The sequence below is a fragment of the Cryptotermes secundus genome, unplaced genomic scaffold, assembly GCF_002891405.2.
Source record: "Cryptotermes secundus unplaced genomic scaffold, Csec_1.0 scaffold971, whole genome shotgun sequence".
Taxonomy (NCBI): domain Eukaryota; kingdom Metazoa; phylum Arthropoda; class Insecta; order Blattodea; family Kalotermitidae; genus Cryptotermes; species Cryptotermes secundus.
Genome location: NW_019727793.1, coordinates 2,167,373 through 2,184,513, shown reverse-complemented (window position 1 = coordinate 2,184,513; position 17,141 = coordinate 2,167,373). Strand labels below are relative to the sequence as shown.

General features: G+C 41.0%; 1 protein-coding gene and 1 non-coding gene across 2 annotated transcripts in view; both read right to left on the bottom strand.

Annotated features, from left to right (window-relative positions):
- Window positions 1-17,141, bottom strand: part of LOC111865034 (uncharacterized protein DDB_G0292186) — a gene marked incomplete at its 3' end in the record, with an annotated part of 44,762 nt that overhangs the window by 8,732 nt on the left and 18,889 nt on the right. The window contains exons 3-6 of the mRNA XM_023852737.2: window positions 11,771-11,818; window positions 8,730-8,900; window positions 3,548-3,676; window positions 200-391 (exon numbers count right to left, since the gene is read on the bottom strand). Of these exons, the coding sequence (XP_023708505.1) occupies window positions 200-391; window positions 3,548-3,676; window positions 8,730-8,900; window positions 11,771-11,818 (540 nt within the window). The remainder of the gene's footprint in view (window positions 1-199; window positions 392-3,547; window positions 3,677-8,729; window positions 8,901-11,770; window positions 11,819-17,141) is intronic.
- LOC111865055 lies at window positions 5,013-5,168 on the bottom strand. The gene has a single exon (XR_002842894.1). It is a non-coding gene; the product is annotated as a 5.8S ribosomal RNA (ribosomal RNA).

Genomic DNA, 17,141 nt, shown 5'->3' with positions numbered 1-17,141 from the left:
TACTACCAGTTTGGAATGTAGCGTTTTGGAGTGTGGTCAGGTGTATAGTACGTAGTGTATCTACTCCTGGTCTCCGTAGGTAATGTTTTCCACTCGGGGAATAGCTCTGAACGTCACCACAGCAAGCGTATACCTTTCCGCGCGGGTAAAGTTACGAGGCACTAACTATAGATGCAGAAGGTTGTGGGGTCTTTGTTACCTTCTCTTCACGAAGCCTCTTGTCTTGCTGCTGTTCAGCCTTCTCGCGTTCTCCTAATTCTCGGAACCGCCTCTGTTGAACCCGTAGAGCTTCCAGTTCCTCTTCTTCCAGCACTTCTATCAGCGCTTGCTCCACCGTCTTCCCGACTAGAACTTCGAGTACCGGTTCCACTTCAAGATCGAAGTCGAACAACTGCAAAATGAAGACACAGCTTCACTATCTTGTGTAATATATTCCTCTAGAACTAGGGCCTAGAGTTAGGGATATAGATTCAGATATTATGGGTTACGAAATCTTGTAATATGTTAGAAGTTTATTATATTTTCAGAGAACCATGCTGCCTCCATCTTTACCCAGAAGTCTGAGGGTACATGTTCCTCCGGAACACCCGTAACAATCTACAACATTTCTGGGTTTCACAGCCAAAAAGACTACTATAAGAATCTTTACCGCCGTGAAGGTCCCAAGTCTCATTTACAGGACTTTTGGAAAAAAAGTAACTGATTAAATAACTCTAAAGTTTAAGAGTCCTCTTTGAGAATCGAACTGTCATTCAGCTCATCAAATTATTTCCAGCATTTATTGATACCCGAATGTCAGCATTTTGAAAAGGGCCCGCCACTGATTCCTACCCTGGGCTAGGTGAATGGAAACCACCCCCTTACACCATATTCCCATAAGATACTCTCCTTTTATCTTCGACTGTGGGCCCCATGTCGCCCATTTTCTTAGGATTTCGGGCTACAGATATCTTTGCATTATCATACTCTGCTCATCTCAGCCTCTTTTGTTTGATCGCCTTCATGTCATTTGGCGAAGAGAAAACGTTATGAAACTCCCCATTATGCAAAGTTCTTCCTTCCAGCTGTTATGGCCCCCACCTTAGGTTCAGGAAGTAACTTACAGCCACAAAGCTATCTGTGGGAGGGTTAAGGTAATTAAAAAGTGTGAGTCTGAAGAGAGGGACGAGTGAATGAATTAATGTGAATACATTTTTATTTACATTTATATTTGTAATTTTGTTTCACATTTAAATATATTCTGTATCTAAGTCTAAGTGAATTAAAAGCTATCTCTGCAAAAGGCCGTGCAGGCCTGTGGGGATCTGAGACGCCGAGGCTTCCAAATGTTCTAAGCAGTCGGCTCACAGATGGCGGTGAGGTTGCCAGCCTTAAGCACCGCCTGCCCTTTACCCCTCAAAAAAAAAAAAACTTCCTGGTACTCATTTCTGTTAGAAATTGGCAACCTCTCAAGAAGGGCTCAGCTCCATGGGTGAGTTAGTGAGTTAGTGAGTTAGTCTGTGTGATTATTTATCACATCTGAATAATTATGGTTGTGGATAGAAACGTCTATATTTCCACAGGCATGTAGTCTGTAGTCGGAATGCCCCAGGAAATATGCCTTAAACATTTTTTGAGAATATTTGAAATATTTTACGGGGTAACTGCATACATTTCTGAAAGCCTGAAGACCATATTTTGAGATTTTTTCTCGATTGGCTTGGCATATTTTCGGAATATTGACTAATTATTTCAAGTAGTAATACTGCAATAAATCGACTTTTAACAAACATATCATATTGTAAATACAATCAGGCATATGCATAAGAGGAAGCCGTATGCTCTGGCAGGAGCGCGTATAGTTTCAAATACGCTCTTTATCTAACTAACTGAAAACTAATTCACTCACTCACTCATTCCATGGAACTGAGCCTTCTTGAGAAGCTGCCAGTTACGCGGCTTCGCAAAAATTTCCCAACATTCTGTGGGACACAAGGGATCATTACCGTATTTTCAAGAGCCCTCTATTGATCCTTATCCTAAGCCAGTTCAATCAAATCCAAAGCAACCCAATCTCTCTAATATCCACTTTAATATTATCCTACCTACGTCTAGATCTTCTTAGTGGCATTCTTCCTTCTGTCTTCTTCATCCTTTCCTCTTCTCCCCACGTGGTTCGAATGACTGTGTACGCAAGTTTTGACATACGCGTATGCGTTAAGCGTATGTTTTAGCGACCCTCGCAAAATACATGTAGCACGTAGCTTCTCGTATTGGTAGAGCGATAACCCCGAAACGTTCTAACGTCATCGCTTCATGTTATATAAACAAGTTACGGGAATTATTTAGCGAAAATAAATCCATATTGTAAAGGATTTTAAGTCACGCAGCTCTATAAATAATGTACAACTAAATTTCATGGTTTAGAGACGGTTTTGTGTAAATAATACACTTTTTCTTCACTACCACGTGAAATTGTATGTTTAGAAGTACTACACTAGGCCTACACTAATCATCCAGAAAGAAAAAACGTTCTGGTAGTGACGAAGGTTCAGTCCAGTAATTCTGACGTCACATAGGAAGTTGAAAGCATCCTCTCTTTGGGTGAGAAGTAAATTCAAATAGAGCGATCAAGCAGGCTCAGGCCTGTTAAGGCTGACATCCATTTATTTTGGTAGAATTGTATCAGTGCTCGGTCTCTGCAAATGTACGCACTTTTCAGTACCCATATTAGCTCATGAGCTAAACAAAATTGTAGTCATCTCTCTCTCTATGAATCTATAGTTCTTTGGACTTGTTGTTTATCAGTTTCTTGATCCTATACACAGTCGGTAGGACTCCTTCGACGGGGGATCAACCCGTCGCAAGGCCGCTACCTATACACACACACAACACAAACACAGAATAAACGCACACGGACATCCATGCCTCGGGAGGAATTCTAACCCACGATTCCAGTCTTCAGGAGGGCGAAGACGGTTCACGTCTTAGACCGCGTGGCCACTGTGATCGGCTATTATATTCTTCTTTTCATTCGTTCTTTCATCAATGGCTCTACAACCCTTTCTTGACCCTTGGCCGCTTTTTGAGTTTCGTAATCCTATACACAGTCGGTAGGACTCCTTGGACGGGAGATCAGCCCGTCGCAAGGCCGCTACTTTACACACAGGACAGCAAGAATACAGAATAATATCAGTTTTGCTCTACTTCAAATTTACGTACCCTGACGCACCGTGCCTCCAATTCTGTTTCAGACATTGCATGTAGCCTTTATATGCAATATGTGACTGACACGCTCTTCATACTTTTCTCCACCTTAATAACAGACTCCTCCATTTTTTGTTAATATTCAGAGTTCAGCATTTCAGTGCCTTAGACTAAATAAAACGAAGCTCATATTACCAAGAGATTTCATGATGTATCAATGCTCTATATCCACATCTATATCGAATAGTTGTCCACGATGTTACAGAACCGATTGATTGATATCACCTGGTAGCCCTACCTTTCTGCAATTTATAACTCGAACATTCATATTGCCACAAAGTAGATGGAAGTTGTAACTTACGTCTCCTGGGTAGATTTGCGTCTGGACGTCCAGTCCGTTGTTAGCTGGAATGTAGACTGGAGTCTCGGCTCTGTCTAGGAACAAGTCCGTTTGGCAGGACGCATCGCTTTCTGGAGGACGGTTCAGTATCTGCAACGCAATAGAAGTACAAATGCCACTTTGTTCTGAGCATTTATGGAATAAAATACAGGGTGATTCGTATAGAACCGGCCCGACGAAATGAGGTGTAATATAAAATATACCATACAGACATTAAAGTAATTTACACATATCTTATCTTGGATTGTGTGCCGTGATCAGAGCAGGTGTTGAAAGTGTCCGCCCTTTTCAAGTAGGCATTAGAAACACTCGCTGTTCAACAGTGTACTCCATGACTGTCGCCTGCGCACTACAGACACGTTTCGACATTGTCCTTGACCTTGCAGCATAAGGGCTGCCACTTGCCGGATCATGCGCAAACCATTCGACTCAGCACGGCCCACGAATTATTATGTCGTAATTGTGAGCGGTTATATGCATCACCTGCGGAATTATTAGCAAATTCATCGGGCCGGTTCTATACGATTCACCCTGTAGTTTGCTGACAGTGAAATTGTGTGATGAGCGCGCTGAATGGTGCTAAGTTTACCAACGGATTAGCATAACTTCATGAGGCGAGAATAAGAAACTGCAGTCAGAAATATGCAGGCCTAAGGTTTCAGAGATGAGTAATTAGACAAATTTGGTCATAAGAATGTAACGGGAGCATTGAGAAAACTGTACAAGGAAATGCTTAATGCTTTGAAACCGCAACCACAGCTTGTTATGGAGATCAGTTCAGGAAGGAAGCGCTGGGCGGAGCACATAACATGAAAATAAGACGTTAAAACAAAATTTAAATCTCAATATAAATGACTGCTTCAAGGACAGAGATAAAGATTGTCTTGCGAAACGAATAGTCACAGATTTAAATTGAGGTATTCTTCGCCTTGGCATGTACTGTTTTCGCTCGCTTGGAAACCGGGATCATGGGTTCGAATCCCACTCAGGACATGTATGTTTAGTTTGTGTGTGTGCGTTTTTCTATGTTTGTGTACAGGTAGAGGCCTTGCGACGAGCTGATCACCCGCCCAAGGAGTCCTACCGAATGTCTAAGATCTAGGAAAACCGAAGTGAACGGAGAAGTTCATGGAGGTAGGCCTAGGCCCACTGGGGCTGTACTGCCAAGAAAAAAAAATCTTCGCCTTGTCTGGAAAGCGAATTTTGTTTCTAAGCTTACAAGAGCACGCCACTGTTTCGTATCTTGTGCCAGATTAATGCAATTCATACCCTCTAGTATCATTTCATTAAGATACATTTTAACAGAACCCTTCCTTCAGTGACAAGTTGTGTCCTTCATTCAGGCTGATTGATTGATCAGTAACTGTCAGATGACAGGTCCACAGTCTCTTCCAAAACAGTTCCTCCACTTAATGTGANAGATAGCCGACCCTCAGCCAGGCGTGGTCCGGGATTGGAAATCCAAGGACCGCAATGTGCGTTCGAAACGTCGATGTTCATGTGTCCTGCAGTTCACATGTCGACGCGCAATTTGCTGCGTTCTTCATCGACCCACGAGCCGAGTGATCCACCGTTCAGGGTTGTCATTCAGGCTAACCGACTTAAATTCCATACGCATTTCCTAGTTCTCTAGTGCGTGCTACATGCCCTATTTATTTTAGATCTCTTGATTCTATAACTAATAACATTTACATTGGAGGATAAAACTCCACGAATTATTAACATCGACACTCATTGTAACCCATTGGTTTCATCTTTAGGTGTTAGGTTTCTGGAATTATACGGTTCGTTGGAAACCCCTTAAAATATTAGTCTCCACTTTAACTTGTAGTAGCACAGTATATCTATATGACGGTTTCCGTTAATTTGTTATTTCTCCAGGATACGAAGTCCGAACTTGTCTGAAATCATTTGTTGCCATGTGACCTTAGTTATCTACGAACCGTTATCAAAAATTAACGAAAACTTTTTTTTAGATATTCATAACTTACTTTAAGGAAGAGAGTAAGGGTGCCGTTGAAATTGATATAACCTATAAATCGGAGTGCTTGTTATAATTATACTAATTAAACTGCATATACTAACTTACAGACACACTATAAGTCACTACAACTACGCATACAAAGTCCTATGCTTTTTATTCTGACGTCACTGGTCGTGACTGAGTAGTTGCTGCTAACAATGAAAATGGCTCGCGGCACGAAGTGCCACTGCTGAATTCAAACTCACGACTAATAACCGCCGACTCCGACCTCCGGCTGAGTAACTATTCTTGTTGCTCCTCGCTATATAGACTCGCCGTGGACCACACAGGAAACATCGCGTCCAACATTTTCTTTGTTGTTACATATTGAATCGTTGTTGCGGAAGCGTGTTTACCGTGCCATTGCCTAGCAATGACCGCTTCTTATGGCTCCGCTATTCAGCCTTTCAAGTGTTATGTCACATTACTCCCTCCTCAAGGCTGCTCGTCTCCAGCAGACTGCAGGCGTACAGCCATTTCTTCTCCGAAGGGACGTCCATGTGACGTATATGATCAGCCTCGTGAATGACACCGAAACGTCATACTGGGCTTGACGCTTCTTCTTCTGGTTCCTTCAGTCTTCGAGGGTTGGGCTGTCGCTGTTGTTCTCCAACTGCTCCCTCTTTAGAGCTACTCGTCTTGGGCGGCTCCATGGCAAGGCGCCATTCGGTCTAGATGTACTACCGTGGTCTTTGGCGTTATTCTGGATAAGAATAATATTTAGCAGTATAAGGTATAACTAATAGACAATAATTTTTATCATACAATATAATGTTTATTTCTGCACTTTTTTCTTCTCATCTCTGAACGTCACATGATGTTTCATCGCATATTACCATCACCATCGAAGGATATGTTTATAGGTAGTTAGAGTTCACGTTTTTGGCTTGGTTGTTTTATTCCTACTCTTCTTCCACTTGGAGTTTTTTCTTTCCACGGTAAAAAAAACTCAAGGAGGATGAGGTGGGCAGGGCATGTAGCACGAATGGGGGAGACGAGGAATGTGTATAGGAAAGCCAGAAAGAAAGAGACCACTTGGAAGACCAAGGCGTAGGTGGGTGAACAATATTAAAATATATCTTAGAGAGATAGGATGGGATGTTATGGATTGGATTGATCTGGCTCAGGATAGGGACCAGTAGAGAGCTCTTGTGAACACGGTATTGAACCTTGGGTTCCATAAAATGCTAGGAAATTCTTGAATAGTTGCAGAATTAGCGGCTCCTCCAGAAGGGCTCAGCACCATGAGTAAGTAAGTAGGTACGGTAAGAAACTCCTGCCGCCTCTCCACCGCTGATCCATCCTATTTTATTGAATACAATCTCATACGTTCGGAAAACCCATGACGACACAAGCCGACAGACCTGATATATGTACGATCATACTTTTGCATCAATCCATTCATTTAATTTTTCATCGTAACCTTCGACAGTATTCATTGTGGTGGCACCTGAGTCCGCCCATAGGAACAACACGTGGTTGATCACTTCACTACTAAAGTGAACGCGGGGGCCATGCGTTCACTATCGGATTATACTTTTCGCTACCACACATGAAAAATACCATTGGATTCTCCAGTGGAGCATACCTAATAATGGTAGGTGATGCATGAGTCGCCGACACGTCCAAATTGCATTTCCGTAATGAGCGTCCATTGGTTGACCTGTGGGCCGTATACCTCTGCTGAAATCATACTCTCCTGACAGTTTAATCGACCACTGATTTAGATCCGTCGTTGAGGGCAGTTGCACTGGTACCGGGAAGTTTGCATATTCATGGGGACAATCATAGTACGGAAAGTTATGTGACAAATGGCGGGAGTCTTCATTGAATTCTCAACGGGTTATACCCTAATGTAATTATATTGTGACTTTCTTGCTGCTTGTAGTTGCATTTATGCTCACATTTACTTCTAAATAAATTTATTTACTGGCATGAAAAGAATCTGCTGTTCTTTATTGTTAAGTAGCTCCTAATTCTTTTCCAAGAGATTTACACCGGCACAAGATAATTTAACTCCAGCCTTACAGAAGCATCTCGCGCCATAGTTCAAGAGGTTAGTCGCTGGCTTCCCACCGCGGGTCTGGTCAAGTGAGATTTGTTGTGAACAAGGTGGCGCTGAGGCAGGTTTTCTCCGAGTACTTCAGTTTCCCCTGCCAATCTTCATTCCACCAATTGCTCCACAATCACCCTCACCTATCATCTGGGGCTGGTACAATAGGCCAGAAGTGGCCGCAGTACAAGGGACTTAGTCCCACCCCACTAGCAATAAAAATAATACTAATTCAGAAGGAACTGATAAGCCGCAGCACTCCAATAATTTTGTTACTGAAACAAATTATATTGCTACTCCTTTGTGGAGGTCATTTAGAAATGTCAAAGATATTGCCACGTGTATGGGTGACTTGTGGAAGGGTTTTGGATTTGATGTTTGGATTTATTGCACCTTACGCATTCAGAAAGTTGGACTACAGGTAATACAGCGCTATCTCTGATTTACACACTTTACAGTTCACCGTTACACACGCACGCACTTGGGTTCTCAGTCTTCATGAGTCGTATCATGGCAACGGATTTATAACAGTCACACTATCACTTCAAGTCTTCTTTTCATTGCCTAACCCGTTTTTTGCTATTATTCTGCAGCTGTCAACTCCGAAGATCCGACTCAATTCAATTCCTCTGCTCCAAAGCTCATATCTCGGAAGGCTGGGGTTCCGAAAACGTGACTCTTCATTTCCGACTACTCTTCTTTTCTCTTCTATGCTGCCGAACACTTCTTTATAACCACTTTGCACGAACCATGCAGAAAACACAGCATTGTTAAGGAGGCGTTTTTATTGATCCGTTACTTGGTAATAGACATCCTGTTGCGCGCTAGCTCCCGAGGGAGTGTGTTTACCGAGTCATTGCCTAGCAATATCACCATATCAATGCATGGGATCGAACCTGGAAGCTTCAAAGATAGTGACAAACTTGAGCCGCTAATCACTGAATCATGTCACTAAGACTCTGTTGATCTGTACGAGTGTATTGTCCTCCTGCGATAAAATATTTCATTAATGAAATAAGCCACTTATTTATTGAAGCTGGCACGATACAGTCACATTATTTGCCCACCTCTTCAAGGTATCTCTCAGTCTGTACATTCTCGTGCTTTCGGCCCGCAACGGGAGGCGGCGTGCGCAGTCTTCGCCTCGCGTTTCTTGTCTGTTGTCCCTGGGCCCTTCTTCTTGCCAGCGCGCGCCTCCGAGCCTCCTGCTGCCTCGCGACCTGCGACTCTCCGTCCGTCTGAAATCATATCATCGCGTTACTTTCTGCAAGGACAGTTCACTACATGGAAATCACAGCGGAATGTATACAGTACAGACAAAATCTTATTTGTGCAAAACTAGTTATCACGCCGTGAAGACGTGTGAGGAGTGGAAGTGCAGCTCCACGCATTCATAACACGGAACAATCACCTTATTCTGGTTAATCGGTATGTAGGAGGCTGGGTGACGCTCAGAGAAGCCAGTATGGACACTGTGGTGAAGAGACAAGCCCTGCACCTTGTAGGAATCGAACCCCAATCGTCCGGTTCATACCCTGCTCACTACACTGACAGAGCTGTCATAACTGTGACAAACATGTGTAAAGGTGAATGTGAAGTTCTCCCTGTGCTTAATTAAGGACCATGCCATGCAGATGTATGGGCGAGTAGATGTATAGCTCAATCATTCTTAACCACGACACTAGATGGCGGTGACTGGTCAGCTTCGCGCCCCTGTTGCTTTACCCTCGGGTTAGGAATCCCTAGAACCCGATGGATAGGAGGCTGGGTGGTCCACAGAGCCGGCCAGAACGCTGCGGGGAAAAGAAATATCTCTCTCCCTTCCCCGAAATAGCACCCCCGGCTTTCCAGCCAGTATCCCGCTGCTGTACCGACTGAGCTATCTAGGCTTCCGGCATGTAGGACAGTGTAGATGACACAGAGCTGCAGGCACATCATGTGTGGGAATAGTTATCATCCTCTGTTTTTGGTACAGGGGATTCTTTTCGGATATGTCGGGTTAGCGCAACCGTATGGAACATTTACCGATATAAGATTTGAGATCTTCACGGCGGTGACTGTGAAGAATGCCGTCTTCTGGGATGTGGCGCAGTGTAGACATTTTGTTAACCGACGTTTCGGAGGAACGTATCGCCTCAATCTTCAGGCTATAAGAAAACAACGGATTTTTATATCACGAAGATGGAGGCGATGCATTCCTCAGAAACGTCGGTTATCACGATGTCTACATGGCGCCACATCCCAGAAGACGGCATTCTTCAACATTTATAAAGATTATGAAGTCTTGTTTCATCTGCTCAGAGAATAACTGACAAAACTGGGGAGATTATGGCGAGCAGTGTGGTGAGCTGTGCTGGTGAGTAACACTCACAAGTACTCGTGCGTTCTGATCTAATAATATTAATTTAATGGGTGAAAACACGAGAATGAAATCAAATAAACCACCACATGTGAGGTTACTGATGATCAATTTAATGTTAGCGCTTAATCGCTCTTTGAATAGGAAATATATTCCAATAAATGTTCCGAAGGCCTTGGCTTCGATCATTTCTATATGTAATCTCCATGTAACTTTCTAATCAAAGATTGTACCGAGATATTTTACGCTATTTTCAAATGGAATGTTTCGTCCATTCAGTATAAGATGGGACTTAGGAGGTCAATGACTGTGAGGAAAGTAAATCCCCTGAGTCTTATCTTCATTTATTTTAATATTCCAGGGCTCACACCAGGTCTCTGTTGAACTGAAACCACGCTGGAGTTTTCTGACAGCAAGCCCCTCCTTTCGATCCGTCGCTTGCAGACAAGTGTCGTCGGCAAATAGGGCTAGGTAAACACCAAATGTTTGGGGGGGGGCATCATTCATATACATGTTATACACAGTAAGGGACAGGACAGAACCTTGAGGCACCCCTTCGTGCATTTCCCTTGGCGTAGAAATTTTGTCTTCTCCCGAAACACTGAATTTGCCTTGTAAAAGAAAGGAGCTAATGAGCTTGATCAAAGTGGTCGAAAATTCCAATTTAGATACCTCATATAGCAAGCCAGAGTACCATTTGGTATCAAAGGCCTCTCCGATGTCCAAGAACACCCCGGCCGTATACATTATTTCTTAAAATGAGGGTCACGTGGTCCGTTAGCCTCATATATTACAGTGTCTTTCTATGACATGCACGGAAACTAAAATGGCCTGCATGAAGCAGGCTTCTTCCTTCAATGTGCTTTTGGACCATAACGTCCACTGTTATATAGCCTCGGGAGGACCCCATAGAAAGAAACGTCCGTTTCCTAGCAGTAGACATCTGCTGTTTTCGCGTGTTGTTGGGTTTACTTAATAACAGGCTATTTATCCCGAATCGATGTCCGCTGGAATGTGTTTATCGAACCGTTGTCTATCATTGGTTCTGTACGTCACAATATATAAAAGGACGTAGGAAAGGTAGAAGAAAGCGATTAACCCCTGTAAAATATAGCGTGTAATTGAAGTTACAACAAACAACAAAAGTGGTTTCTAAAACTGCAGTGCGGATTTATCTGTACAGGGACTATAATATTCACATAAATATCAGTGCTTTAAGCTCAGTAATATCCTTCCACAATATGCAGTTTAATTTCTTAAGTTCTATAATATTTGTCGGAAAATATTTTTGATATAAACCTCTGAATTATTAATTATATAAGAAGGATGTTGTGGTCTCGAAGTACAGTAAGATTACTCATCACAAAGATATTGTGTTCACATCAAGTACAACAGCTTAGTTGCCCCAAAAGATGCAGTGAATATAATAACCATAATCCCTCTATTATAAAACACTAAAAAAATGAAGTTAAGAGAATTGAAAGATATATATTTTCTTCCAAAGAAAAACTCTTTAATATCAGATGGAAAGCGAGTGAAATACGAAAGATATTAATGTACAGATTGATTCTACATTATTGTTTGGGGTTTCTGTTTATAGACCCCTACAGTAATTTAGACTCACCCTGTATATTAGTTTTCATGCAAGTGCATTACAGGAAAATGACTTAAAATGACTGAAACATCAACATGCAAATTGTATTTTGTGGAAAGAACAATCATGCTTTGCAAATTTCCAAGTGAACTGACCTGTGAAAGTAACTTGGCGTATCCGAAATAAGGGTTCCATTTGGGCTGCTATTGAAAGAACAGATTTAAAGGAAACTACTGTGTATTACACAATGTGCCGGATCATTACGCGAGAATTATTATTTACAAAGTATTGTCTATTCAGAATTGCAATTAAAGTAATTCAAAGTAATTTCATGCCACAAGAAGAGACTAAAAATATACAACTACTTTAGAAACCGGTGCCAGAGATTGTATTACGGGTATTGTATTGTATTACGTATTTGGTATTTGGTATTTACGTATTTGTATTCACTGTGGTAGGATGTCGTTATTGTTGTGTTTTGTGTATTGTGTTTTGTTTGAACGTGTTGTCACTTAGTGTAATGTGTGTTACTTGTCTGTTGTGTCCTATTGTGTACTACTGCCACCGGGCTAAAACCCAATTGCAGTATAATAAATAATATATATATATATATAATCACTTCTGTGTGTTGCGACTGAATCTTGTCAAACGTGTTCGTGGTCACAAGATCTTTCCAGATGAGGGAGTTTATTTCGTTCTGTTTTAATGTTTGCATCTTGGTTGCGTGAATATAACTAATAATACAAATTACACCGTCAGCGCAGCTATAAGTTATTAACTTATGTTCCACTACATGTTTCGACCCTTATAGGGTCATCCTCAGGTGTTATAATTTACACAATTATTGATTTGTAAAGCATATATTCATATTTACGTGCATATACTTAAAATGATTACTATGTATAATATATTTATCTTCTAACTGCTGGATGTTGATTTCATTACAAGATGAACCAAAAGTTAAAAATTAAAAATTATTTTTGCTGATTTTCAAAAATTAATTTAAAAGTGTTCGTATGCTGTATTCAGCTTAATGTCTGTTGCTCTAGTGGGCCACGCATCTTCTCGTCTGATTCTTCTATTATTGTGTTGACTGTTTCTTGATCACGAATTTATCTTCTTTCTTATTACCAGGATGTCGATTTTTACTGTTGTAGTGTTGTCTAGTTTATGTGGTATGCTTTGCTTGTCTGATTCGTCGACACTGAAGTTGGAGGCGACTTTTTCCTTCGAAACTACAAGTGATTTTTCAACGGAATACAAGGCATTATATCCCAGAAGACAAAATCCTTCATAACTACCACTATGAGAACCTCGAATTACATTCAGCTACCTTATCCAATTGATCATTTCGTCTAAACAAAACCTTAATACGCCATTTACACATTCAAGGTTACTTTACTACTGGTCGTTTCTTTTTTTTTTTCCTTGGCACTACAGCCCCAGTGGGCCTAGGCCTGCCTCCATGAACTTCTCCGTTCACTTCGCTTTTTCTAGATCTTACACATTCGGTAGGACTCCTTGGACGGGTGATCAGCTCGTCGCAAGGCTTCTACCTGTACACAAACACAGAAAAACGCACACACACAAACTAAACATCCATGCCCCGAGTGGGATTCGAACCCACGATCCCGGATTCCAAGCGAGTGAAGACAGTGCATGCCTTAGACCGCTCGGCTACCGTGACCGGCACTACTGGTCGTTTACCTACAGTCAATTCGTCTTCGCGCCAACCCCCTTGAGGTTCACGACCAAAGTTAATTTTTACGACTGAATCCTCGCGACCGTAGTCCTTATGTAACACCCTCTATGACGAGAAGATGTGTTTGCCTCTTATGAATATGCTTGGCCTTTGTCAGATATAAGCATCGCACCTATAGCATGTTATTGAAATTTTTTTCTTGTGCACGTTACTCAAGTCCTATGTCACTACAGGCTTTGCAAAGCAGATCATGTCTATCTTACTTATCTTACGCTACAACGTCAGTTTAGCCACTCGAAAGGTCGTAAGATTGACCGCCGCCAAATTTAAACCTCTTATTTTCTATGTCTGGCTTCACCTTGTCCTATGCTGCAAACATGTTGAGTTTCATGGTTCTGTCTGCCTTCTACTTGTCTCCTGCACTCTTTTGTTATATTGTGCAGGCAACAAGCAGACGTCATGAAACCCCACGAAAACGACCACGTTCGCAGTATAAGAACATGATCGTTGTTTTGATTTTACAGGAGTTTCTTCTAAATAATGTATGAAAAATCAATTCGTACCTCGCAAGAAACGAATTACGTCTCCTCGACAAATATCAACCTGTTAATGCAGCATATGGGGGGGGGGCACTGTTTATTCTTAAAACCATACGTAACACGCAAACGCTGTCTGTGGGCAGAAGCAGTGTTTTAGTGTTTTAAAGCAGGTGGTGTATAATGCAACCACTGGACTTTAAAGGGTTACATCGACGGTCTAGTCAGTTGTTTCACGACGCTACATTAAAGGATGATACTAGCGACATTTCCTACTGTTACAAATATATCTAATGTGCAGGACATTTCCGGAGTTGTCTCTACTTCCTTTTTCAAGATACACTGGCAGATAATTATTGCTATATCACTTTGATATTATTGCCGACTTCTGGAGTCGGGGACTTTAGAATGAAATACTCCATTAGTATGGTAGGTAGAATACTTAGTCTAATATTATGAAGGTCCATGGTTTGATCCCAACCTTATCACTAATTATCAAACAAAGTATTAATGTAATGACAGCCGATCAGTGGCTGATATAAGATACACATATCTGAGGCAATGGACAGTATCCAAAATAATATTTATATAATAAACCACGTTCTAAGTTTAAATTTTAAAGCGTTTCCTTTCAGGCATGTTATTTCACTTATTCCCCTTCGAAGACATTGAAGAAATCTTGAGGTCTGTAAAAATGCATTTTTCCACTTTTCACAAACTTCATATGTTGTTCCTATTAAGAGCATGAATTTTCCGGTAATGAAATAGGTTCTCATATGCAACTGAAACGTTTGCTCACGTAACAATGTTCATATACAGAATCTTTTAGATCGAGGCTAATTGAAAGCATAATGACATCATACCCCCTCCTTCCCAATATCCACGTACAAAGAAAGGACTCAGAGAACTGTGTACAAGCCAGAAAATGTCTTAACGTTTTCGCAATAGAAATATTATTTTTTGGATAATGAGTGTGTATTTAATAAATAAATAAATAAAAACTGGTCAAGGAATTCCAGAAAAAAAAAACACCATCTTCTTAAAATAAAATGATTGATTTTTTTTTTGGACATTAATCATTGTCCTGTTTTTATTTGGAACAACGTTTCGGATACTGGACACTGCTTCTACGTCCTCAGGTAAGAACCCTACTTATCTGGGCCAATTTGACAGAGCCATTCCCTGCCTCAGGATAGCTATAAGAAAATAAAATCTATGAGTTTGTAACCGTATTACAATTACCAACTTCCAGACGTTATCAATCGTCAAGCTTTTGTTTAAAACAACATTTCGGGCAGCAGTTTCGTCTACAACTTGTACACCTAATGATGACCGCAATTTGGTTCGAAACATATAGTATTCGAATATAGGCAAAGACAAATGCTTCTTCCCCCCCCCCTTGGCACTACAGCCCCAGTGGGCCTAGGCCTACCTCCATGAACTTCTCTGTTCACTTCGGCTTTTCTAGATCTTACACGTTCGGTAGGACTCCTTGGGCGGGTGATCATCTCGTCGCAAGGCCTCTACTTCTGCACAGACACCGAAAAACGCACACAAACATCCATGCTCTGAGTGGGATTCGAACCCACGATCCCGGCTTCCGAGCGACCTAAGACAGTGCATGCCTTAGACCGCTCGGCTACAGTGACCGGCAGACAAATGCTTCTGTAGTGTGAACTTTAATACATCGAAGAAGTTGCACAGGGACGGTGAGAATTGCACGAGCTAATTAGAATACACAATGCAACAGAATGCTGCAGGATAATTTTATTTATGTTTCGGAGACGATTTTGTATACTTATGAAGACTGGTGGAATTTTTAATAAATCTAGAGATACGTAATTTAATTCGTGATCTCAAAATATATAACTCTCAGGTCTCGTATATTTTATTTCCAATACAAATATTATGTTCTTGGCTTCTCTTATACTTCCGTTCTGCTGATAGTTGCACACTGGTGCGGTAAAAAGAAGACTCAGTTCAATTTATACTGGCGGTAGACTGTCTCTTCTTGTATCATGATAGGAATTTAAGGTAATATTTTAATCTATGAAGAAAAGCATTTAGCATGCAAATGTTTATATGTACACTGTTTCAATGCTTTATTTTAGAGCTGTAAAATTGTTCAAATTAGATAATATATTTTAAATAAATCGAAGAGAATTCAAGAGAAAGAGATAGAATGCTATAGAATTGCAGTTCTATAGTTAGTCTTTGGTTTTGACGTGTAAAATATGACGGAATATAGCTGAAATGTTATGAATGTAAATTTTGATATATGTATTACTGACTGTTTCATTATAAAATTTACTTTATTAATGATATACAATTATTTTAGTCTTCGATTTACGTGTACTTTCGCGATTCTGGAGACTCGATTTCTCGTTATATTTTTGTGTAATTTCTTGAGAAGTGTTACGTTCTGTAAGCGGTTTCTGCTCTGTGGGTGGTAAGAGATATTAGGTCTATTTGCTCCTGGACCCGCCACTGATTGAATCAGGTCCACTTAAGTGCAGTTATGCTTCAGTTATGCATTAGGAGCATCACAGAAGAAATGCTTCTTTCTGACCCCACAATAACAAAACCTGGTCATTGGTTTTGTGTCTTAGTATGCGACTCTCGCTATGTAATACTAATTTGTCACGATGATGTAATAATATCATAAAAAGCAAAACACTTTGCATTTGCAAGCTTTTACTGTAGAACACATTTAAGAGGGAAATTAAAACCACGGAGTCAACTAAGGTAACTGGTCTGTGTTAATGTAATCACGTACTGTAAGAGTTTTTCAGTTCTGAAAAGAGACTCATGGATTTTGTTAATACTCGTATAACTCCGAAAAAGGCTCATGCATTGAGCATTGTACTAGTTACTATAACAAATTGATTCGTTGCATTTAGTAGACATAACAGGCAGAGCTGTTCCGCTTCACCCCAATCATGCCACGGAGGTAAATGGAGGCAAGGCTCCAAACATTCTTTATTCTGTGGTCGCATATAACACAGAGGAAGAAGCCCTTCCCCTGCTTCCCAGGTTTGTTTAGGGGTTCACTCTTTCAATGATCTGAGAAAGTTCATGGTGCTCTGTGTCAATTCTGAAAATAATTTTTCTTTTCTGTCTTTTATATTTTTTGGAGGCCGAAGGAACCCACGAGTCGGTGAACAAAAAACCACTTTGTAAGATCTGAGGTTTTCACTGCTGTGGCTATGAAGAAAACAGTCTTCTGGGATCTGGCACCGTGTAAATGTGGTGTTATCCGACGTTTCGGAAGAACGTATAGCCTCCATC